The sequence below is a fragment of the Lepidochelys kempii genome, chromosome 4 (assembly GCF_965140285.1).
Source record: "Lepidochelys kempii isolate rLepKem1 chromosome 4, rLepKem1.hap1, whole genome shotgun sequence".
NCBI lineage: Eukaryota > Metazoa > Chordata > Testudines > Cheloniidae > Lepidochelys > Lepidochelys kempii.
In genome coordinates this window covers 64135621-64161274 of record NC_136383.1, presented here as the reverse complement: position 1 = coordinate 64161274, position 25654 = coordinate 64135621, and the positions used below count along the sequence as shown (strand labels likewise).

Below are 25654 nucleotides of genomic sequence, written 5' to 3'. Positions count from 1 at the left end.
GGTGCACCAGGGAATTGCAAAGGAGAAAGGGGATGACAGGAGTGGAGGGGTGAGAGAACAGGTACTTAGAGAGGGCTGGGGACAATAGGAGGCTAGTGAGGGGGGTTGCAGAGAAGATACACAAGGGAATCAGGAAGTGTGGGGGTAGGACATTGGGAAATGGGGGAATTTGTATCAGGTGCACAGGGTAGGCAGGGAGTGGAAGGGCTGAGCATATTGTGGAAGGAGAGGTTTCAGAGTAACAGCCATGTTAGTCTCTATTCGCAAAAAGAAAAGGAGTACTTGTGGCACCTTAGATACTAAACAATTTATTTGAGCATAAGCTTTCGTGAGCTACAGCTCACTTCATCGGTACGCATCCAATGAAGTGAGCTGTAGCTCACGAAAGCTAATGCTCAAATAAATTGGTTAGTCTCTAAGGTGCCACAAGTACTCCTTTTCTTTTTGTGGAAGGAGAGGGAGTTGGAGAACAGGCACACAGGGAAACAGGGAAGGCTCTGGGCAGTAGGAGAGAGGGATGTGGTGAGTCTTACCAGTGATTTTTCTGCTGCAAGTTGGAATTAGTGCTGTGAGGAGCTCTACAGCTTTCTTCTTCCCGTTCTTCCTTAACCTAGAATGGGCCTGTGTGATTGTCTTCCTGCCTCCTCTATACTTTAAATTAAGGGAGTAATGTATGGTTTTTCTCCCTTGCCTCAAGTCCAGGAAGAAGATCCGGGGCAACCTGTTGGGAGCAGCTGCAAAGTAACTTAGCTGGCATGGAGGGAACAGGGCTGAGATGGAGTGATGAAAGTAGCAGCTGAGCGGACCAGTTTTTTAACAAAGTCCTCAAAATGTTCACCTTACTATGTAACCTGTTGTAGTAACTGAGATGGAAACAACAAACCACACAGTCTTGTTAACATCACCTTTTTCTCTCCCTTCTCTTGTTCTTTAGTCTGTCTGTGGCCCTCTCGTGTTGCGTTTAGATTGTAAGGGGTCATGTCATTATTTCTGATTTGGTGGCCCCTCGCACCAATTTGGAAATTTAGAAATTGAACTAAACAGGCTATAAACAAAGCAGACACAGCTGATTTTTTAAACGTAATCAGAGGAATGCAAAAGTTAATCAGAAAAAGTTCTGGATCACAAGTACATTACTTCAGTTTATACGGTGTAAATATTGACACCAAAGGACTTATGCTGATGTAAAACTTGAATAACACTGTTCTAGCGAACATAGTGACAAAGAGTTTTAAAAATCAATTTCACTTCTGACTACCTAGATTCTTATTAGTAACACATAATAATTTTAATTTGACAACATCCATTTAATTTTCAACTATTGTAAATATTTCAATTATGAGCTCATTTTTTCTTTAGTATTTTTCATAACACAAAAGCATTTTGTTGAACAGCCAAATTACTCGATGCTTGTGGTAGCATTTTTGTTTTGTTTACCCAACATAATTATTCCTTTTAAGAAGCTTTTCTTTTCATTAATCTCCAAATTCTCATATGTTTGGTTATTAAGATTATGTGAACTGCCATTCTAGTATTTGAACTTTTGCAAAAAAGATTTTCCAGAATGCCTACAAACAAATGATGTATTGTAATTCATTTGTATGTAGTATGGGTAGGAGTGGTGGGTGGATAAACTTAATCATAAATCTTTGCTTCAGGATCTTTCCAGATGTGATCTGGGAGACTTTTGTGTTGACTATAAGTTGGTTGGGGCAAGGGACCATCTTTCAAGATGTTTATACAGCCCCTAGCACAATGGGGCTATAGTCATGATTGGAGTCTCTGGGAGCAACTGTAATAAAAAAAAAATTGAAGTTGAACAGCTAAACCATAGTTACCATAAATAAAAATACCTAAAAAATGTGCTACAGAGCCTAGGATTAACAAATTAGTAGTACAAAATAAAAACTTAAAAGTTCAGAATTCAACTCTGTTCCTTGTGTGATAAAAATATTGATTCAAAAACTAGATGTGCCCTTGCATGTATAATTAAGAACAGTAGGATATCTATAAGGACAATTTACACTGTACATTGACTGCTCTGTGTTTTGGTAATTCTCTGTATGATAGCTTTTCCATAGTGATACTTCCAACAAATATAGTGAGTGCTTAATCTATGCCTATGGCTATTTACTCCTCTAAGGGCAAGTCTACCCAGTGGGGCTGTGCACACTACAGCAGTGTGATTTCAAAAGAGTCCTAAACTGTTGCGTGTTAATTGGTCCATGTAGACCCTTCAGGTCCACACTAAAAGCTGCCTAGTGCGGTTTAACATAGTACTGTTTCAAACAGCACTACATCTGAGTGCGTTAGGGAACTTTCAGTGAGCAGCAGCATGGACTAATTAATTAGCCACTCATTAGAGTGTTTTAAAGTTCTCACCCTTGTAGTGCACATCACCATACTCTTTAGAAAAGCCCTAAGTGTCTTGTCTAACTGAAAGTGCCTTTTTCTGGTTGTCCAATACAAAAAAGAATACTTGCTTCTTTACAGGACCATACGCCAATAAGTATGTGTGATTAACATTATGGGAGAAATCATTATCTTTGACTGAGCAGGTGCAGTCCAAGCATTTTAGCCAGAGCACATATGAATAGGGAATACAGTTTCTGCAACTCTGATGTACCATTTGGGAACTGTGGGCTCATTCACTCTCCTCACATGAGTAATATTCAGAACTTCAGTCAAACTGCTGTTTGGGCACCCAAGAACTGTAGTTCTCTCTGTCTCCCTGATTCCTTTATCTCAATCTTCCTTACTACCAACTACATTGTAGAGCAGACTGTTTCTTTTCTTTTTTCAGTTATCCAGAATCAGTAAAGTGCTCAAAGTGGGGATCCTTGAGTACACAGCATATCAGCACACACTTTCTGTCTAAATTCTTTTGTAGCATATTGCCTATCGGAGTAGTTCGGAGAACTTTTTTTCTTCTTCGTGTATGCCGCCACTTGTTTCTCCTAAATAATGTTGACCCTCCGTGATCTAGTGACATGAATTTTATCTACTTTGCAGTTTTTTCAGAAATCTCCCACGGTTGCCGCACCAGTGGCGTTGCACTGATAGAGCAAGAGTGGAGATTTCCTGAAAATTCTGAGTACAGACATAGCCTTTTCAGAAATGGCGCACAACTCCATCTCTATCTTGGTTATAGATGGCTATTCATATACTAACAAGACGAGCCTGCAACTAGGCTCCTGAACAGAAGGAAAGGAGGATTTGTGGCATCTTAGAGACTAACCAATTTATTTGAGCATAAGCTTTCGTGAGTTACAGCTCACTTCATCGGATGCATGCAGTGGAAAATACAGTGAGGAGATTTATATACACAGAGAACATGAAACAATGGGTGTTACCATACACACTGTAACCAGAGTGATCACTTAAGGTGAGCTATTACCAGCAGGAGAGCGAGGTGGGGGGGCTTTTGTAGTGATAATCAAGGTGGGCCATTTCCAGCAGTTGAGGAACAGTGGGGGGGGGGGATAAACATGGGGAAATAGTTTTACTTTGTGTAATGACCAATCCACTCCCAGTCTCTATTCAAGCCTAAGTTAATTGTATCCAGTTTGCAAATTAATTCCAATTCAGCAGTCTCTCCTTGGAGTCTGTTTTTGAAGTTTTTTTGTTGAAGTATTGCCACTTTTAGGTCTGTAATCGAGTGACCAGAGAGATTGAAGTGTTCTCCAGCTGGTTTATGAATGTTATAATTCTTGACATCTGATTTGTGTCCATTTATTCTTTTATGTGGAGACTGTCCAGTTTGACCAATGTACATGGCAGAGGGGCATTGCTGGCACATGATGGCATATATCACATTGGTAGATGCGCAGGTGAACGAGCCTCTGATAGTGTAGCTGATATTATTAGGCCCTGTGATGGTGTCCCCTGAATAGATATGTGGGCACAGTTGGCAACAGGCTTTGTTGCAAGGATAGGTTCCTGGGTTAGTGTTTTTGATGTGTGGTTGTTGGTGAGTATTTGCTTCAGGTTTGGGGGCTGTCTGTAAGCAAGGACTGGCCTGTCTCCCAAGATCTGTGAAAGTGATGGGTCACCCTTCAGGATAGGTTGTAGATCCTTGATGATGCGTTGGAGAGGTTTTAGTTGGGGGCTGAAGGTGATGGCTAGTGGCGTTCTGTTACTTTCTTTGTTGGGCCTGTTCTGTGGTAGGTGACTTCTGGGTACTCTTCTGGCTCTGTCAATCTGTTTCTTCACTTCAGCAGGTGGGGACTGTAGTTGTAAGAATGCTTGATAGAGATCTTGTAGATGTTTGTCTCTGTCTGAGGGGTTGGAGCAAATGCAGTTGTATCGTAGAGCTTGGCTATAGACAATGGATTGTGTGGTGTGGTCTGGGTGAAAGCTGGAGGCATGTAGGTAGGCATAGCGGTCAGTAGGTTTCCGGTATAGGGTGGTGTTTATGTGACCATCGCTTATTACTACCGTAGTGTCCAGGCAGTGGATCTCTTGTGTGGACTGGTTCAGGCTGCGGTTGATGGTGGGATGGAAATTGTTGAAATCACGGTGGAATTCCTCAAGGGCTTCTTTTCCATGGGTCCAGATGATGAAGATGTCATCAATATAGCGCAAGTAGAGTAGGGGCATTAGGGGACGAGAGCTGAGGAAGCGTTGTTCTAAATCAGCCATAAAAATGTTGGCATACTGTGGGGCCATGCGGGTACCCACAGCAGTGCCACTGATTTGAAGGTACACATTGTCCCCAAATGTGAAATAGTTATGAGTGAGGACAAAGTCACAAAGTTCAGCCACCAGGTTTGCCGTGACATTATTGGGGATAGTGTTCCTGACGGCTTGTAGTCCATCTTTGTGTGGAATGTTGGTGTAGAGGGCTTCTACATCTATAGTGGCCAGGATGGTGTTTTCAGGAAGATCACTCTTCTAAAATAAAGATTATGGCCAAGTCGGAAGTGACTGTGACAGCTAGAGCAACTTCCTGCAATATTTTTGGTAAACTAGTACTGTATTACATGTATGATTATGTATCATTGTGGGCTAGGGATTGTATGTATGCTACAGAGTGAGGGCTACCATAGCTCCTCCAAGGAAGTAAAAACAGTAGGGAAAGATCAAGATAAATCACTCAGGTTGTAACACCTCCAGAAACATACCACAAAACATCCAAAAGATGTTATAAGTGGAGCTACTGGTCCTTCAGTTTAAACTCTATCTGAAGGAGGCCGTTGGTTTAGCAATCCCAGTCCTTCCAAGATATTTGCAATTTTTCCATTAGGAAATTATGGGGACATGGGGTGGACCTACTGCATTTCAAGATCAGTGGAGATTATTTGCTAGTGCAGAATATTAATTTACAGCATTCTGTTTCTGTGGTTCATCCTGTAAACTTACTCAGATCTTTAAAAACAAATTCCTATTTGGCTATGTTCTGTGAAAATAATATAGACCATTTCTAACTTCTATGAGAAAGTTACATTGAATTGCACTTGAATAGCTTGTTAAATAAAGAATATCAATATATCTGTTTCAGATGGGAACTTTTATGTATGTTCAAGTGTATTGTATTCATTTTTTTATGGATCCACAGTCTCCTGGACAGTGTCTAAAATCTACATAATATATCTTATTTACAGTTGACAGCTTATAGGTCACATGAAGGCAGAGAAAGCTATTGACCAGACAGCTGTGGAGTCTCATATGTTTAGGCCAGCAATTACATTAAATTTTGTGTTCATGAAACATGAACAAATAAGGTACACTTTTGATATGACATTTGATGTGCAAGGATTTAACTTCCTGCTCTTTAAGAATGGTGCCTCTTCAGGGGATATTAAAGCTTAGGTCCATTAGATGCTTGTAACTGACCCAACTTTACTTTAGAAATACCAATACACTGATACATCCTGTCTGAATAGAGAATGAAGTTAGCTCATCGAATTCAAATATTTGGGGCTACTTTCATTCAGTATTCAGATTTCAGGACCAAGTATTCAGTCAGTTACACCAGTACAATCACTATAATTGTAACTGAGAGCAGAATTTAGCCTCAAGGGTATTCAGCTGGTTTATTGTGCCTAAGTATTTCAGGGAATCTTTTCAAATGGTGCATGATAAAATTAAAATTCCATTGTGCTGTGCTACCTAGGTGAATTAACTGGATTAATGATGAAATATCACCCCCAATACTTTATTTGTCTTTCTGGGTTTAAGCCAGACTCTGACATAATTTAGAAATGTGTTTGTGATAGATGTGAGGAGATGATATTTTATCTAGCAGAAGTTACCCACACAAATGCTTCAGTGTTAATAGATAAAGTACCTAGTTAAAAGTTAGCTAGTTGCCTAATTAACAAGTATATTTCCTCCCCTCACCCCACGTATATATTTTGGAGGCTTACTGTGATAGCAGGATAATAATATAGATGACATGCATAGATAGACGGAACGGTCATCGATCACCACACATATCTCTTTACCATCAGATTTGGGTCAGATATTCTGTAAATTATCAGCTCTTGATATCAGAATGTCAGTGTTTTCATCTGCCACTGAAAATGCCCGTTACTTAGGCAATTCAAAATATCTGGGCTCTTTTATATTTGTTTATTTTCAGCTTAGAGGTCTAATTCTTCCCTCTGCTGCACATGTGTGTTTCACTGGATTCACTGAAAGAGATGTGAGTATGCATCTGGGGGAACAATTGGCTCAGTAATTCTTTAAAATAGTACTTCACACCACTTTCCTTTCTCCTCTCGATGTATTATTCAGACATAGCACTTACTGATATACTGGTTTTTCCTTTTCTTTTGATCTTCTCAGGAAAAGAATGTTGTGAGAGCCTTGCACCTTTTATTGATTTTGGGTTTGATCCTGCACACAGTAGGGCTCTCATTGACTTCAGTGCTCAGGATCAAGTATTTATTTCTATAGATGACCTTAACTCACATTTTTATTGTACCACAATTCTTATTTATTTTATGTATCACAATTTTTAAAAAATATTTTCCATATATTTTTATTTTCCTACTGCTTCTTAGTACCTATGAGTTTATTTACATTTTCAGGCTTTGGTACATACCTTAGTTTAGATTTAGAGTTGGGTTATTGTGAGCCTCATACCAACTTATTTGAAAAGTGTGGGATTCTTTCTCTTTCATTTTGTGCCACATGCGACCAGTAAGCAAAAGTCAATGGCCTTCTTTTTAAAAACAAATCTCTGAAGTGTTATACTTCAAAACATACTATTGTATGATACATAAGCTTAAAATACAGTGCAGTCCTTTTGTGAAGGTCATTAGAAAATATGCTGCCATTTTCTAAATTCAAATTAAAACCTGCAAAACTATTTCCTGTACTCTTTTTTAAATATATTGAGGCCATTCAATAAGAAATGAATTCCAGATCAAGACTGTGGGTGAAATTCTCACCCTGTTGAAGTTAATGAGAGTATTGTTTCATTTTATGGTTAGTGGTATAAAGCAAACAGTTGATAAAAGGTCTTTCCCAGCAAACTAATAATGCAGTCTTCCATTAGGAGAGAGAGCTTGTTTGTTTAATTCCGCATATGAATGTTACTTCTGGCATATAGTGGATATCAGATTGCATTATATATATTATTTTCCTTTGTTCTGAAGAAGCTATTTAGTTGGCCTTTTACTTTCAGGTATCAGTCAATTACATTACTAAAATCAAATCCCAAGCAAAGTCTCACTTCAATCTCGACTTGCACAGCAGTATGCTGCACTATACATTGTTAAGTCTCCACACATACTGCAATAATTCAGAACAATTGCCAGTCTCTGATCCTTATCTTCTAATTCAGAAAGCAGAAATAATAATGATTTATAGACTTTGGCTTCACACTACAACGATTCTATCCCTTCATGGGAGGGAGTCTCATAATTTTATAATGTGTGTGCACAACCTAGTCCATAAAGTAGTCTCAGATCCTGAAAAATGTTACTTTATTTGAGATTAGTGGTTATATAAGGAATTTGGATTTACATGAACTTGTATCAGTTAATATCTAATGCCCACCAATAGTAATAATTTCTTGGCATGTTTGGTAAAATTTTCATAAGCACCAAAGTGACTTAGGAGCCTAAATCCAATGACACCAAACCTTCAAAGTTACTTAGGCACTTATGAAAATTGTACCCATTAAAACCAATCTGGCTAGCGAGTTCCTCCCATATATGTTGAATACCAATGGAATGTAGAGATATATTAGAATTATCACACATTAAAGACCACATGCATACTTAAGTTTTACCCCCAAATCGGTGTAACACAATGCAGCAAAAGGATCTGTCACACCAATGCTAATTTCCGTGGTTAAATGCTCTCTGTTAGATGTTTGGTCTCCAAAATGAAAACACAGCTGCTTTCATTGCATTTACTTTAGATAAATAACTTTGTATATGGAACTTCATCATTCACTGGAACAACACCAATTCCCAATTTTAAAAATTTGCCGAGATTTGATGTGATACTACCATATGCATTTAATGCTGCCCTATTTTGAAATACTTTTGGAGCATCTTTTGAAAGTTCATCTTTTTAAGGAAAAGGAAGCAACATTGTTCATAGTGGGGGTGAGCAGATCAGTGTTTGGATAATGGAACTGACCAACTGGTAGGGAGAAATATTGTGTTTGTGAGTCTCCAGGTGGAAAAGAAAAATAAAGCTATAGAAAATACTAGGGGATAACTTTTATTCAGAGGGACTCATCATGCTGGGTAATTTAAAATAACACATATAAAGGGGTTTTTCCCATTAATATGGGCAAAATATATGGATAAGTTGGAAGAATTTTGTACCTTTTAACGTCTCAGGAAAAAAAAGCTGGATGGTGCGCGTTCAATGACATCAAGGACATCGTCCAAGGAAAGATCAGCACAACAACTCGTGCAAATCTTTTTAACACGACCGTGCTTCTAGCGATGTTATATGGCAGCAAAACATGGTCGCTGACAAAGATTGAAGAACATCAACTATCTGTCACACAGAGAATGATGGAATGAACATTTTTGGGCATTTCACTCCTTGATCACATCCCCAACAAAATAATTAGGCAGCAGTCTGGAGTGTGAGATGTTGTTGTTGTTGAAAGCAGGCTCAGCAAAATGCGGTAGGTGGGACATGTGGCCCAACTCAGAGACAACAGATGGACCGCAGCTATATCTGAGTAGTATCCGTGAGAACAGAAACGTCCACGCGGTCAGCCTCCAAAGAGGTGGGATAATTTCCTAACAAGGAGATATGGACAAGCATGGCGAAGGATGGCCAGAGTGAGAGAAGATTGGAAGATGTGTTGTTATTGGCTTAGTCTCAACTGATGAAGGACCGACAGTCTACCCAGTATAGCAAAATCAATTTAAAGAATGGCATTCAGGGCAAAGGTTGCCTGGGAAACAAACTAGCAGATCCCTTTGGGGGACTGTACCCAGGGCATTACTTCGCAACCCTTTCCCTGTCCCTGCAGAAACCCCTTTGTAAGGGCTCCCTATGGCTCCATATGTGCAGTTGGGAAGGGGGCAGACACATATGGGAGACAGTGAGGCCAAGTGATTGTGTTATCTCCATGTGTCATTACCCTAACCTGTGGTAAATCTCCACCTAAATTAGTGTAGTTCTCTTCTGAAAAGCAGTTGTCTATGATGGCTTAATGGATAACCATGGTTATTTTTTCTTAACATTAACTAATTAACATGTGTTTAGTTTATGAGCAAATTTCCTAATTGCCAACCCTGTGAGCTAAGCCTGGAGTCTCAGAGTCAGGCTGGCTGGGTTTTTTTTTTCCTTCTAATACATCATCACCAGTAATAAAATACTTTAGGCCAAACTGTGTCTTCATTTTCCCATTGCCTTTGTGTTATTCCCTCGGTGACACCTGTATATACCAATTGCCTTCAGGGGGTTGGCAGAGGTGCAGTTCATTGGCCCTGATATTAAAACTCAGAAAACCAATTGTGTTGATGCACAGGAAAGGAAAGAACCCATGTCTTAGCTGTATTAGTTCTATAGGACTAACAAGGCGATTGTAAAAAGTAATAACGTATTTTAATCATTTAAGTCAGCGTAAGAGTGAATGCACTCAGGGAGCATATATGTTGAGTAAGAAGTTCTCAATTTTCATAGTAGAACCTAAATTTTATGCTATCTAAGGCAGAATTACCTTTGACACTCCTCTTTTTTCCTGTCACTATGAGCCACTGGGGATATTGGCTGGCAACAGAGTCCAGCATGGATCTGGAGAGGGACTGGGAAAGAGTTACAATGGAGCAGAGAGCCAGGAGAGAGTTTGGAACAGCTACCACTTTGGGAACTAAATTCTTGCTCATTCTGGGAGTTAAAAGCAAACCCTAAAATAATATCACTAAAAAAAAACCTGCAGGGGGAACCTTATGGAGTTTGCAGACTCGCAAAGTGGGTTGTTACAATATGGAGAGGTGTTTTCTTGTGTTTAATATTATTGACGTTATGGGTCAGTGAATATTGTGTATTCTACATTATTGACCTACCAAAGGAGGTAATGACTGGCAGTTCTGTTTTTGTATGGGTTATTTTTCCTATCAGCCTTTTTGATACAGTTGTTTGTGGGTTTTTAAATAGCTATATAGTAAACCATTCCAGTGATATGAAGTATTGTAGTAGAATTTTTTTAAAGAAGACTTGTAAGAGTTGGCATGATTTAGTGTGAAAATATATCTTTTAAGAAGAGTAAATTGTGCAAAGTTATTGGTTGCTGCTGATTGCAATTCATTTAGTGTATAATGACAACTGAATGTATACCTAGTCATGATAATCAGATTAAATTGATTTAATCTCAGGCTGAACTATGTTTCACATTAGTCTTGGATAATTACAGTCAGAAAGGCCATGTTCTCACCATTCATTTACATAATATGAGATGCAAAAGGATGCTTGTATGGATTAATTACATTTTGTTTAATTGTATTGAAGCTACTTAGAATCTGTACGTTTGCAGGTGGTGTAAAACAGATAATTAATTCCTAGAAAATGGCTAATTTTCTCATGCAACCAGTTTATCTGTATTGCTACTTTTAGGAATACCATATTTGATGTTGTACTGTAAATGCACACTGTATTCCATTTCTCCCCCCACCCCCATCACTGATATTCAGTCTGAAGCCTACTTGACATATTAGATTGCTACTCTTCCTTTCTGTGGGACCCATAGCTGCCATTTATCAGGTTATTTTCTGTGTGAGGAAAAGCATTCGCCCCTTCCACTGCTCTTTGCAGGCCTTGTAAAGTGGGCTCTCATGCTCACTACTTCACATAAGTATCTAAACAGTCAGCATAGGTAGTAGTGGAGCAGAAAAATAAAGGCCTTGTTCTATAGACAACAGAGGAATATTGTTATTTTATAACATGATTGCGCTAGAGGTACAATAGTAAAACCTGCACCAAAACCTTTCAGTCTTGCAGTCCTTTTGTTATACCAATAAAATAAAAACCAGCAGGATCTTGTAAAAGGGAATAAGGCAAAATGCCACATTTATTGTAAATACAGAAAAAATCATAGTAAGCACTTAGTTATAGCTATAACATTCTATTCGATTTCATATTTATTCACACATTCATTCATACACACACACACAGGTTCTGCAAGGTTGTTATCATAGTTACCAGCCTTAGAGTTGCTCATGCCATGCCACTGGCCAGGTGACCTGGACACGAGGAGGAAGCAGGGCCTTGTCAGATGCTCATCTGATGCTCCTGGAAGTTGGTTTGCAGAATCTGAGCCCCGAAATTCTCAGTTTCTAGAGTCCATTTTTATAGGAATTTATTCATATGCCAGTCTATGGAAATTGCTTCATCATGCTGTTGCTGAATCAATCAGCAGATGGCACATTCCTGACGGCTCCATGCTGCCAGATGTTATCTTGTTCTTCGGTTCTCCCATTCTTGAGGCTGTTGGGTGGATTCCAATCTGCCCTCCGGGGATTTTCTGGTTGATTCCACTTGACGCCTTCTTTGGCTAGTTGACACTGGATTCTTAGGCTGGCACCTCCCTGATCATTCATTTATTATCCACACCAAGCATCCATCCACATACATCCTCTATCTCTATTTTAATCACAATTGTTAACAAAGCAAGATAAATACAACAAAAGGGCAGGGAGTCTCTGTGTGCTGTTTCTGTTGTTACAAAGTATCGCTTTGAGTCTCTCTGTGTGTGTTCACCAATGCAAATTGGTGAGGATTTTTATCAAGCCTTCCCCAGGAAAGTGGGTGTAAGGTTTTGGGGGATATTTTGGGGGGAAGACGTCTCCAGGTGGGCTCTTTCCCTGTTCTTTGTTTAACACGCTTGGTGGTGGCAGCATAGGGTTCAAGGACAAGGCAAAGTTTGTACCTTGAGGAAGTTTTTAACCTGGTAAAAATAAGCTTAGGGGGTCTTTCAGGCAAAGAAGCCCTTGAGGAATTCCACCATGATTTCAACAATTTCCATCCCACCATCAACCTCAGCCTGGACCAGTCCACATGAGAGAGCCACTTCCTGGACACTACGGTGCTAATAAGCAATGGTCACATAAACACCACCCTATACTGGAAACCTACTGACCGCAATGCTTACCTACATGCCTCCAGCTTTCATCCAGACTACACCACACGATCCATTGTCTACAGCCACGCTCTACAATACAACCACATTTGCTCCAACCCCTCAGACAGAGACAAACACCTACAAGATCTCTATCAAGTGTTCTTACAACTACAATCCCCACCTGCTGAAGTGAAGAAACAGATTGACAGATCCAGAAGAGTACTCAGAAGTTTAACCACACATCACACAACAAAAACACTAACCCAGGAACCTATCCTTGTAACACAGCCATTGCCAACTGTGTCCACATATCTATTCAGGGTACGCCATCATAGGGCCTAATCACATCAGCTACGCTATCAAAGGCTCGTTCACCTGCACATCTACCAATGTGATATATGCCATCATGTGCCAGCAATACCCCTCTGCCATGTACATTGGCCAAACTGGACAGTCTCTACATAGAAGAATAAATGGACACAAATCAGACGTCAAGAATTACAATATTCAAAAACCAGTTGGAGAACACTTCAATCTCTTTGGTCACTCGATTACAGACCTAAAAGTGGCAATTCTTCAACAAAAAAACTTCAAAAACAGACTCCAAGGAGAGACTGCTGAATTGGAATTAATTTGCAAACTGGATACAATTAACTTAGGGTTGAATAAAGACTGGGAGTGGATTTGTCATTACACAAAGTAAAACTATTGCCCCTTGTTTATTTCCCCGCCTACTGTTCTTGTAAAGTGCTGGAAATGGCCCACCTTGATTATCACTACAAAAGGTTCCCCCCACCCCCTGCTCTCCTGCTGGTAATAGCTCACCTTTCCTGGTCACTCTCGTTACCGTGTGTATGGTAACACCCATTGTTTCATGTTCCCTGTGTATATAAAATCTCCCCACAATATTTTCCACTGCATGCGTCCGATGAAGTGAGCTGTAGCTCACGAAAGCTTACGCTCAAATACATTTGTTAGTCTCTAAGGTGCCACAAGTACTCCTTTTTTTTTCTGTGTGAGTAGTTGTTACAAAGTATTGCTTTGAGAACAGACTCTGTCTTAGGATGTATTAACACAATTAGCAGCTTGCAAGTTTACACAGAGAGGGAGAGAAACAGTAAAAACAAGTTTCAGAGTAACAGCCATGTTAGTCTGTATTCGCAAAAAGAAAAGGAGTACTTGTGGCACCTTAGAGACTAACCAATTTGTTTGAGCATGAGCTTTCGTGAGCATCCGATGAAGTGAGCTGTAGCTCACGAAAGCTTATGCTCAAATAAATTGGTTAGTCTCTAAGGTGCCACAAGTACTCCTTTTCTTTTTAGTAAAAACAAGAAACCGAAAACCAAGAGACCTCTTAATTTACCCTGCAATTTAAACTATGGGGAATCAATCTCATTTGTGATTTTAGTACAGATCTTCTTTATATGATCCAACATAACACTTTTCTGCTCTGTTTAGCACTTTTGTCTATTTTGCCAGCGTGTTAGTAAAATTGTTTTGGAGGCCTGATTTTGTAAATGCTTTGTCTGGTCAATGGGGGCACTCATATATGTGGAGTAGAAATACTATTTTCAAGGTTGGACATTATGTATTCACTAGAGAAGCAAATGGGAGAGAAAGGGACAGATGATGGAATATAAAACAGTGGCGAATAAGGAAGAGAAAATCAGAGCAGGATAATTGGGACAGAGTATATGAGCAGTAAGGAAGACAGAAGAGAAGTGGGGGGAAGAGAGGAGCAAATGAGGAGGAGAGACCAGAGAAATGGGCTGGTCTGAGAAAGAAGTGAAGAGTGAACAAGGGGAAGGAAGTGGCTATCCTAATCTGGTGGAAGAGGTGGTTATATTTTTAATAGGAAGATAGGTGAGAGAAGGAGAAAGAACTAGTGAGAATAGAGTGTTTTGATTTTTTTAAATAGTGAATTCCTTTCTTTCTTGAAATATTCAGATGTCAGTACTTTTAAGAACAAACATTCCTCTTCATCCCCCAATTTGGTTCACAGCTGCCATTTAAAATGAAGTTCTCACCCACAAAAGTAAAGTCAGCTCCTCCAAAATTGGGTTATTAAGTTGGAAGTTAGTGTTAAAATTTTCTACTGAGCCTCAGAGTTTAAAAAAAAGAGAGAGAGGAGCCACAATTGCAATTGACTGAGGATTGGCTTAAATGAAGAATCTTTAAGTAAAGTAAATGCATACAACAAATAATTCATGGGAGAAATAAAGTATTTTCAAGCTTCTTGAACTTATAGTGAGAACAGTAGTGGAATTTAAAGTTATTGCTAATTGATCTTATGCTTACAATTTACTTAAGAAAAGCACTACAGACTATTTGCAGTATATTGTCATTAACTCTTCTTGTGCAATAGTATATCATTGTTTCTTCATCAGCCAGAGATTACATTTCCTAATTTTCTAAACACTGGTATTCTAAAGTCTGCCTCTTTCAGAAACCTTAAACATCCTATTTGGCTGTAGGGCAGGTTTGGTATTCTCCCAATAGGACATTACATTATAACTGGGTTCTCATTCCTTATACAAAGTATGCAAACAACCTTAAAAGAATCAGAGGATACTGACTTGAAAAAATCAGGGGATTTAAAGTAAAACAATGCCCCATTCATAGTAACTCTTACAGAGAAACCTACTCTGTGGATTGTAGAACTATGCTTTCTTATGTCACAATTCTCACCCATGCAAATCACAGACAATTCTTCCTTCTATGGTATGTAACAATTTATATGAGATTCATGGGGTACAATTTCTGTTTTCAAAGAAAACCTGCAGGCCAGGTATTACATATTATCCTGGTTGTCAGATTACATGTAAATTCATAGCCTCTTTTTTTCTTTTCTTTTTTCCTTTTCCTTAGGGCACATTGATCAGGATGGCCCCTTTGGATCATGTGAAAATAAATATTGTGGTCTAGGTAGGCACTGTGTTGTTAACAGAGAGATTGGCCAAGCTGAATGTGCATGCATGGAACACTGCAAATCTCACTACAAGCCTGTGTGTGGTTCTGATGGAGAATTCTATAAAAACCATTGTGAAGTGCACAGGGCTGCCTGCTTGAAAAAGCAAAAGGTTACCATCGTTCACAATGAAGACTGCTTCTTCAAAGGTAAGTGGTTGGACAAAGTCTGGAATACTCTTATCAGGTACATATTTTGAAGCAATTCAATTAAAGCACCAGTGAGACTGCACAAAGTGTATTATGAAGAAGTAATGCAAAAAGTTGATTTGACAAGTATCTCACTCTAGAGATTTCTTGCAGCTGTTTTTTTCATTTTACTCAATATCCTCTGAAAACAGTGTGTATAAACCTGGGTAAGTCAAAGTGGGGCTCTGGGACCAATATACCCAAAGAGCTATACAAATGTAGCTGATGACCACGTTCATCATTAACGTCGGGTGGTAGTCCCAACATGCAGTATAAATTCATGCCAGGGACACAAAAATTCAATCAAAAACTTCCATGGGATTCTATGTGGGTGCGGGGGTCCCCCTGCATAGAGCTGCTTGTAAATTGAAGGCCACACCAAATGCTGAGAGACAGCAGTTGGCAGCAGCTACATCTATCATATTAAAGATGAGAGCCTCTTCCATTTTATGAAACTGAAGTGCAGCTCTGAGGCTCCTAGAGCACCACCAGTACAGTCCTTGATTAAACAATGTTTGTATCCACCAATGTAAATGATGGAAATATTTTCATGTATTTTTTCTGAATTCTGCATTGTCTCTTTTTCTTGTTTAAAGCAGAGAGAAGCAGATGGCTTTTCAAGAAAAGCTGCTTTTTCAAGTGATAAGTATCAGAGGGGTAGCTGTGTTAGTCTGTATCCACAAAAACAACAAGGAGTCTGGTGGCACCTTAAAGACTAACAGATTTATTTGAGCATAAGCTTCTGTGGGTTAAAAACCCCACTTATTCAGATGCATGGAGTGAAAATTACAGACGCAGGCATAAATATACTGACACATGAAGAGAAGGGAGTTACCTTACAAGTTTCCCTGTCAACTATGGGTCTCCACTTGTAAAGTGTGTCATGTGTCAGTATATTTATACCTGCATCTGTAACTTTCACTCCATGTATCTGAAGAAGTATATATTTTTTTACCTACGAAAGCTTATAAATAAATCTGTTAGTCTTTAAGGTGTCACCAGACTCCTCATTGTTTTTTTCAAGTGAGGCACTCTTAATGGCCTGACTAGGTTGAATGAATTTGTGTTCTTTTTGCGACTAACATTATTTTATTAACATTTTTGTGATAATTAATGTTTATAAATACCTGTGAATGGCTTAGTGGTGCAACAATGAATCTGAAAATAACCACTACATGAAGACGTCCACTCAAAACTCAGAAAAGAGAGTTCTATTTCACATAAAACAATACAACTAGGCAACATCAAATGTAAATAAAATAATAATTGTAAGTCATAGAAATTAAGAGAGACTTCAAGATTTTTAAGGGAAAGTGTGTATGTATTTTAAATAAGAGAATGACTTGCATTATGGTGTAAATTTATGCAAATATTATGTGTTAAAATTTTCACTCCTGTGTTTTCCTCTAACTTTACAGTTTAGAAAGATGTATTAAATAACTGAAATTGCCCCTAAAATTTTAGCTTCTTTCTGGTAATAAGCATGTAATGGCTAAAATGAGTATAGCGCACTGCATCATGTACAATATAAAAAAGCTGTTCTACATCGTTCTTTATCTTCCTGGGGAAAATGTTGCTTTCAAAAAAAGGAGATTTTGATCTCTTGAAGTTATGGGCCAATTAGCCATGCTTTGTCACTGCCAGATGAATTATTCCTATGCGCCCTCTATGTGGTATCCTTGAAGATCACTTGGAAGTTTCAGCTAGTTTAGGCAACCAGTTCAGTCATTGCAATGGTGTCTCTCACATGCAGAATATTATACCAACAGTCTATTTTAGAAGGTTTACTGGGAGTGCTAGACAAATGCTGTCAGAAGTTTTACTGCACTTTTGTTGGCTAAGCTCCACAAGATTGGAGTGAACACTGGATCAAACTCTGACTTCATTGAGGTTGCACAAGTGAGACTGGTGGCAGAGTTTGACAAACATTGTTTTTCTGTTACCTGTTTTTGATAATTACATTGGGGCATATCGTGTTGTTTGTTTTTTTTTAATTTAAGTAGGGACTTTTGTACATGAATGGCATAATATGACCCCAGGATATTAAACGGTTGCATTGCATTTCAAGAACAGTTGAAATTGTAGACTCAGCTCTTTCAATTAATTTAAAGGGTGGCCTGTTTTTTTCTGAATTTGTTTTTAAAATCATTGAATGTTTTCCTGCTCTGCAGCCCACCACCACACAGTACAGTCACTTTCTAGTCCCTTTGTTACCACCATTATGACAGGAAGCAGGGTGCAGGAAGCTGTTATACAGCAGCCAATTCAGAGAGAGAATGTAGAAAGGAAGGTCTTGTAAGGAGAATGCGTCATTTCTGAAAGGCTGAAGTTATGTGGGCTGGATTCCCACCCACCTTTCACCATACTTTTGTGGAACAAGAGCGAGAAAGGGATTTTTTCCACCTCCCACACAAATTGAATATAGTAGTTCTGCTTCTCTGACCATATCATCTTACAGAATTCCCAGGATGTGCTCAGTGGGGCAGTGCCCTTGAGTCAGTCATTAGACAAAACCTTAAGAGCTAAGGAAATTTTCTTGCATGGATGGACAAGAACTAACAGTCAGAACCTGAATAGATGGTGTCTTTAGAGAAGAAGAATTCCATAACCATCAGCTGCCCTTAGCTGGGCTGTGAGGCAGGTCCTCTGCCCTGGATCCTCATGCACAGAGGATCTGGTCTTAATCTACCACTGATTATAAATCATGTTTAATTATTTTGAAACTAAATGCAGAAAACAGCTAAACACTCCTGTGTTATCACAGGTAGGGTTTACTCATAGAGATTTATTATTTTTTTAGTAAGAAATAATTTTTTCTAACTGTTTCCATTCAAGATTGAATACATCATCATCATCTATTATCACTGACACCATAGATGCATTTTGAATGATGCCTTAATATAAATATTTCAGTTTCTGTGTCATGCCTAGTCATTCAGTTTTCAGACTAGGCAGACATTTACTTTGTCATTTTCCTATAACTTTACAACTGATCTAATCCATATAGTTCTTTCTAACAAGCACGATTTCTTTCAACACTGACACAGGGTCAGTCTGTTAGAAAACATAATTTACTTGCTTGAGGTTTAAATTTAAAGCTTCAGACAGGAACTGAATATAAATCCTAAAACAAAATAATTGAGAATGACCCCTTTTATAAGAAACACTACTACATGGAAAACCACTTGCCATTTACTGACTAGAGAATGAAAATCACAGCAGCAAATGCTCTGTGCACCTCAATTAGCATCACAAACAATAACAGCTTAGCAGCTATAATTGTTAAAATAATACAATGTATATTTGAATAATTTTCAAATTGATCTTCAAGAACTTCAGAGCTCTGGCTTAGTGATGTGGAAATTGTCCTTTGAACAGAGGTGTGTGTTATATGTGAGGTTGAGGGAGTGATATATTAGACCAAAAAAACCCCAAAACCAACAACAACAAAACTCCCCCTCCCCCACAACCCTTTTGGTTTATTTTTAGAAACTTCCATTGAAATCACAGAGAACTGCTTGTCTTGTCTGAGGTCAGTATGTTGTCCTGTAGACAGAAGGAATAACATTCTATACTAATACCTGAAATACCTTTGAAATATGTATGTAGAGACCATGAGCTTTTGAGGAGATGTAGTCAGTCCCTCTGCTTATGTTATGATGCAATGCAGATCTTCAGATATCAACATATTTCTTGTGTATAACATAAATTATTTGTCTCTAAAGCAGTTAGACAATTTTTTGCATTGGCCCCAGTGGCAAGCTGTCAGTCTGTGTGGCTATGCTAAGTGAACTGACAGCAGCAGAATCAACAGATCAGTTGTTCTGCCCTCTCCAGTTTCTTTGATAAAGAATGTTCTGATATGGCCATGGGAAGACTCACTGGACCACTGTCCTCTGCCATCTTCCTTTCCAACCACAAATGATACCTTATGTGTCTCTTGGGCTTTGGACTGCACTAGCATGGAATAGCAATCAGAGGAGAAGGGTTTTGTTAGATGTTGATCTGTAGGCCTTCTGAGGTTTGGGGACAAATGTACTCTGCTGGGAAGCTAACCTCTATATGAAACACCCAGAAAGTAGGATCATATTCCTCATCAGTATCTTCTGAGCCAGAGTTACTCAGCTGCATAGTCAAGTATTCCCAGTCAATGAATGCAATGTACAGCTACCACTGTCAGAAATGTGATCAACCTTTTACCATATGTGGATGTTTAAAACTGCTATTGATATCAAGCCTAAAATATGCTGAACAATTAGGAGAATGTTTGAAAGACCTAGTCTGTGCCCCACAGAGCTTACATTCTAAGAACATACCAAGAAGTGATTACGGTCAGTAGGAGAATAAGGAGATTGGAGGACAGGTGTTTATATAAATTAGATCATAGGGTTGGCTTGATTTGTTTTGCATACTTCATGGTGATTATATGTGATAACATTTTAGTTTGCAGTTTCTGGACAATTACTTTAAGCTTTTCTGAAGATAAGAGAGAAAAAAAGATGATGGAGGGTAGGAAGAGAAGGAAGGAAAAGAGAGGTTGATGATGGCCATGGAGAACTGGGTTAGATTAGGGAAAGGGTGTTATGCCTGATGAACTGAAGTGGACAGTATAAGACAAAATGAGAAGCTGAAAATCATCTTTCTGATGTCAGCAGCTTGTGAGATCTGCTGTGCTCCTGCTGCCTGTTTGGCTGGCTGGCTGAAAGGACTTTTTGGATGTAGAGACCACATACAAGCCACCCTCCATGATGTTGCTGATCTTGGGCCATGTGCTTTGTGCCCCAGAATTGCTTTTGACTGGACAGTGGACAGTGTAAGACAAAATGAGAAGCTGAAAATCATCTTTCTGATGTCAGCAGCTCGTGAGATCTGCTTTGCTCCTGCTGCCTGTTTGGCTGGCTGGCTGAAAGGCTGAAAGCCACCCTCCATGATGTTGCTGATCTTGGGCCATGTGCTTTGTGCCCCTGAATTGCTTTTGACTGGTGTACTGGGAGAACTGGAAATTGGCTGGATGTCTGCACTGGTTGGGGAAGAAGAGGATGATGATGATGATAAATAACCCCCTGCTTTCTGTTGCCAACCTATCTTTAACAACCTCCAGTGGGTGGTGATTTCAATTGATTAGAATTGCTCTAATGTGTGCTTCTGCCAGCATCTTTGCTGCATGTATTCTCAGCTAGAGCCAATGGCTGCCTGGCAAGTTTAGAAGGCTAGAATTGTTCTTTCACTTGGAAACTGGACTTCTTTTATGTGTGGGACAATAAACTGTGGGATTGAGCAGTGACGTCATCAAACACTACAATTGATGTGTGACACACAGTAGATGGCAAGTGTCCAAAACTGGACATTAAAGAGATTTTAGTTTAGAGTTTTTCCTCTTTTGTCACATACACTGCACTGTGTGTTGGCCTCACTAAATCCATGTCAGTAACTTTGATAAAGTTTTATTTAAATGGTTGACTAGAAACTCCCCTTTAACACTAGGTATTTCTTTTTCACTTATGTTACACCACAGACCTGCCTGCAGTTCTCTTGTAATATGGATTTCTGTACAGAATGCCACGTGGCAAGGAATTTTGATCCTTGTTTACTTTTTTATTCTTATGGGGAGGCTCTTATTCTAAGCTGTTTGCCTGAGCTGCTGATTCAGTGCCATCACCACTCAAATGGCCATACCTGGGAGGCATGGTGCTCATATTTATAGTCATGATGGATAAAGTGTTGACCGTATTGAAGCCATAAATAGGACTGGTTTCAGAGTAACAGCCGTGTTAGTCTGTATTCGCAAAAAGAAAAGGAGTACTTGTGGCACCTTAGAGACTAACCAATTTATTTGAGCATAAGCTTTCGTGAGCTACAGCTCACTTCATCGGATGCAAGGACTAAAATCCTTTGGGCAATTTTGTAGCAGTTTTGTGGCCCAAATGCTGGAAAATTTGTGAGAATTGGATTGGAGTCTGACACTCCCCTTTGCCCTGATTGGTTTAGAAACAAAACCAGTTGAGTGGGTTCAGATATGAGTTCCCCTCAAAATTCAGAAGGTTGATTTCAGGGTGGAGTTTTCAACTTGTGATCGTAATGTGGTGCCTGAGTCTGATATAACAGAGGTAGAAGTGAGAAATACAATCCAGGAAATGAAGACTGGTAAGACAGTGGGACCCGATGAAGGGATGGCAGATCTGGTGAAAATCTTGGGCAACAGAGGTATAAAGTGGATGAGCAGAGTGGTTAAAGTTGTGTGGCAAGGTAAGAGAATTCCTGAAGACTGGTTCAAGTTTATCCTGGTCTAATACATAAGGTAAATACCCAGGAATGTGGAAAGTATTGAGGGATAAACCTCTTGTTGCATGAGATGAAGGTACGGGAATGGATCCTGGTTGCTAGTATTAGGAGAATGGTGGAACCCCTCCTCAAACAAGAACAGTTTGGCTTAGGAAAGAACGGGGAGCCACAGATATCATGTTTGTAATTCATCAAGGTGTAGAGAAATGACTATTCTGCCAGCAGGATAGTTTCCAGATTTTATAGACTTAGAAAAGACATATGATAAAGGGGATAGAAGGGTGCTCATACCAGTGCTGGGAAAATATGCAGCATCTGAGGATTTAATAACTGTGGTGAATGCCCTATATAGATCACCTAAAACAGTGATCTGAACAAGTACCTTTGAAGTGAAAGCCAGACTGTGCCAAGGGTTGGCACTAAGTTGCTGCTATTTATCATATTGACGGGCTATGTCAGCAGGAAGACCCCAGTGGGAAAAGGTGAGAAGCTGCTATATTCAGACAACCTAGCAATAAGGGAATCCTCAAAAGAAAATCTAGAGGAAATAATAATGAAAATGAGCATGACTAAGACTGAGGTTGTGTGGGTAATTAAAGGAGCCACAGTGTGACTGGACCTAATGAGATGAGAGCATGAACCAGACTCACCAGTTCAAGTACCTTCATGGCCAGGTCATGGAAGATGGTGGGCTTTAATGTGAGATACTGGCCAGACTCGAGGGTGTTGGAAGAGTGCGGAGTGACGTCTCAGAGGTATGCCATTGAGACTAAAAGAGAAACTGTATAATAGAATAATGGTGTATCCTGTAGTATGGTGCAGAAGCGTAGGCAATAGAGATCACAGGTTCAACACCTACAGATGTCTTTGTGCCACAAGAGGAGTTGCATGAAGAGACAGGATTGGAAATGAAAATATTAGGATGAAAGTCAAAGTCTGTGATGTGGCTGACAAAATCCAGGAAGCAACAACTTTGCTGATTTGGATGAATGCAGAGGATGAATTAAAGACACCTGGTCACAACAGCAAGGCAGGAGATGGTGGTAGAAAAGAGGCACCAAGGAAAGCTGAGGAAGTGATGAATGGATTGCACCAAAGAAAATAGTAAACAGATGGATCTTAAGGCCCCATCAAACAGACAAAAATAGTGGATGCTTGCATGTTGACCCAACCCCAGTTGATGGGTTAAGAGGAAGAATTAATATAATGTAACCTGTTTAAAACAATGACAAATCAGCAGAATGAAGTGACTGTATTCTTCAACTGGTTTATACTGCAGATGTTTTGTGCAAACAATCTGACAAAGACATCTTATCTCTGTTTGATGCCGCAGGTTATACCTATAAGAAGTGCCTCCAAGGTTGTAAATTCTGCATTAGTATGCAGTCAGTCACTGTAGCTGCAACAAATCGTGCAGAAGTTAGATTGTCTCAACCCTAATGGATAGGAAAGGGTCTACATCAGTACTGGAATATGAATATTTCTAAAACTAATCTCTCAGCAACTGGTAAAAGAGGTCTTTTTACAATGACTAATGGTCATATGCATATAGTCTTAGGTGCTGGCAGATGTAGTTTATAGATAAATAAGGTTAAAGCTGTGTTTTGGCTTTTTAGAATATAGGATAATTTAAACTGGTTTGTGTGAGATTCTTTATTCACTTATTATTGTAGCATGTTTTAAATTTTAACAATTAATATTTATCCAGCTTGTGTTAATGTGTATAAATAATTAGATGGAACATGATAATATTGTTCTTTTTGGACTTTATTTTATTGTATAATTATGTAGCTTGATTAATCAAGTGCACTTGTCTAAGTTTCAGCTGCCTTATACATCACTTAAGAAAAAAATCTGTTGGACCAATAGCTATGTAAAACACCTTGGTCTGCTCCAAATAACGCTCTGATTTTGCTTCTTTTAATATCCCCACAACTTCTGCAACCACTACCAGTAAGATCTACATCCACAGTCCTACTCAGTTCACTTCCTCAGAGAGCGCCTGGAAAATAGCTCTTCCAACATGCTCTGAAGGCCAGCACATCTGGACACTGTTGAACCAAGTATCAGAGTTGAAAAATTCTCTGCTATCAATCCTATCCCATTTAAACCAGACGGCTGTTGGCAGGAATTATTTCAGGAGGAATGGAACCAGGACGGTGGTGTGGCTAGTGGGGCTTCAGTGGAAATATTGTGGGGGCTCTGCCCCCATATAAACTCACATATGCCCAGGGGAAGGGAAGGGGAGGGTGGAGATGAAAGTGGGATCCAGGGGCACTGAAGCGCCCACTGTGGGGTCTGGGATCAGGCCAGAGAGCAGGACCAGAGGGGCTGGAGTGGGCCTGGGAGCAGGTAGGAAACTCCAGGATCTTCATCCCTAGCCTGGAGCCTTTTCCCTGCTTCCCGCCTCACCCACCCCGCCACCAACTCAGTACCTTCTGTCACTCCCGCTTGTAACTCTCTGTCCCTCCCTCTTCACAGAGGGCTTCCATCCCCTATGAATTCACAGATGGAAACTGCCACACAGTCACTAGAAAAGAGGTGATCTCAAATATAGCCCTAGTCCAAACCATTTAGAAATTTATAAGCCAAAAATAATACCTTCACTCAGAAACTAATTGGAAGCCAGTGTGGGATAGTGAGCACATTATACATGTGCTATGCATGTAAAATTATCTACATAGACAGTTGCATTATGCATTGTTTCATGTTTCGGAACAGTCTTTATATGTAGCTGTTGTACAGCACAATGCAGCAATCCATTTGCAACCTGACAAAGGCATGGATGCCTGAAGTGAGGTTTTTGTCTGATAGAACAGGGTATTAGAAGACCCTGTCCCTCTTTGTAAAATGATTTAGCAAGATTCATCAGCTTTATCACTTTGTGGGTTTAATTGCAAGTGGTGATACTATATCTGCATGAATAGTTTCACTAATGCTTAAAAACACCTACATACATGTGAAGTACAATACAGTAATTCTCCAAAACTAGTATAATTTGACTTCACTAATATATTGTGAGCAAACGAGATCTTTGTTTTGTAGAAAGAAATCCACATCTTCTTCATTCTGTTCTGAAGATTGTATAATATTTACCATGTGCAGTAGCTAGAACATATCCAACATTATTTATAAATTGGTCTACAGAGTACTAGATTTTTCATAAAGGATGAAATTCCCCCATTCTCTTCCCATCCTAAATATAACACATGTAATCAAACCCTGTGTGGAGAGTCCTGGGTGAGTTAGACTCCAACTTCCTTCTCTGTACCAGGACCAGCAGTTAAGTTTTGCTATTGCAACACAGCTCCTCTCTGTTCCTTGTGATGGGTAACTGGGACACGGGATCCATGATAGTGGAGATCCAGGAGACCTTAGTTCTCCCTATATATTAGCCAATTCAGGATCACTGTAGAGCCACCCTTTCATAGCACCAGTGGTGCAGAGCCTGCTGAATGATTGCTCTACCCACCTCCCCCAACCTGCTTGAAAGGCAGAGCAGGGCTGATGTGGTACATGGGGCTTCAACACCTGGGCAACTTTCATCTAAACCAAAATTATTAAAAAGTGAAAACAAACACTTCATTGAGTGTGTTAAAATAAATATCAGCACTCTTTACTTTGGGGGAGTTTCTCCTAACACTGGGAAAAAAGCATAGGCAACTGTGGCCA

The 25654-nt window shown here is 39.5% G+C and overlaps 1 protein-coding gene across 9 annotated transcripts in view; it reads left to right on the top strand.

The window, feature by feature from the left end:
- FSTL5 (follistatin like 5) overlaps window positions 1-25654 on the top strand; it is a 564833-nt gene that overhangs the window by 167585 nt on the left and 371594 nt on the right. For 7 of the 9 annotated variants that reach the window (XM_073341501.2, XM_073341502.1, XM_073341503.1 and 4 more), the window contains one exon: window positions 15413-15661. The exons of the other annotated variants lie outside the window; for them this stretch is intronic. In XM_073341501.2, coding sequence (XP_073197602.1) covers window positions 15413-15661 — 249 coding nt within the window. The remainder of the gene's footprint in view (window positions 1-15412; window positions 15662-25654) is intronic. 9 annotated transcript variants of the gene reach the window in all.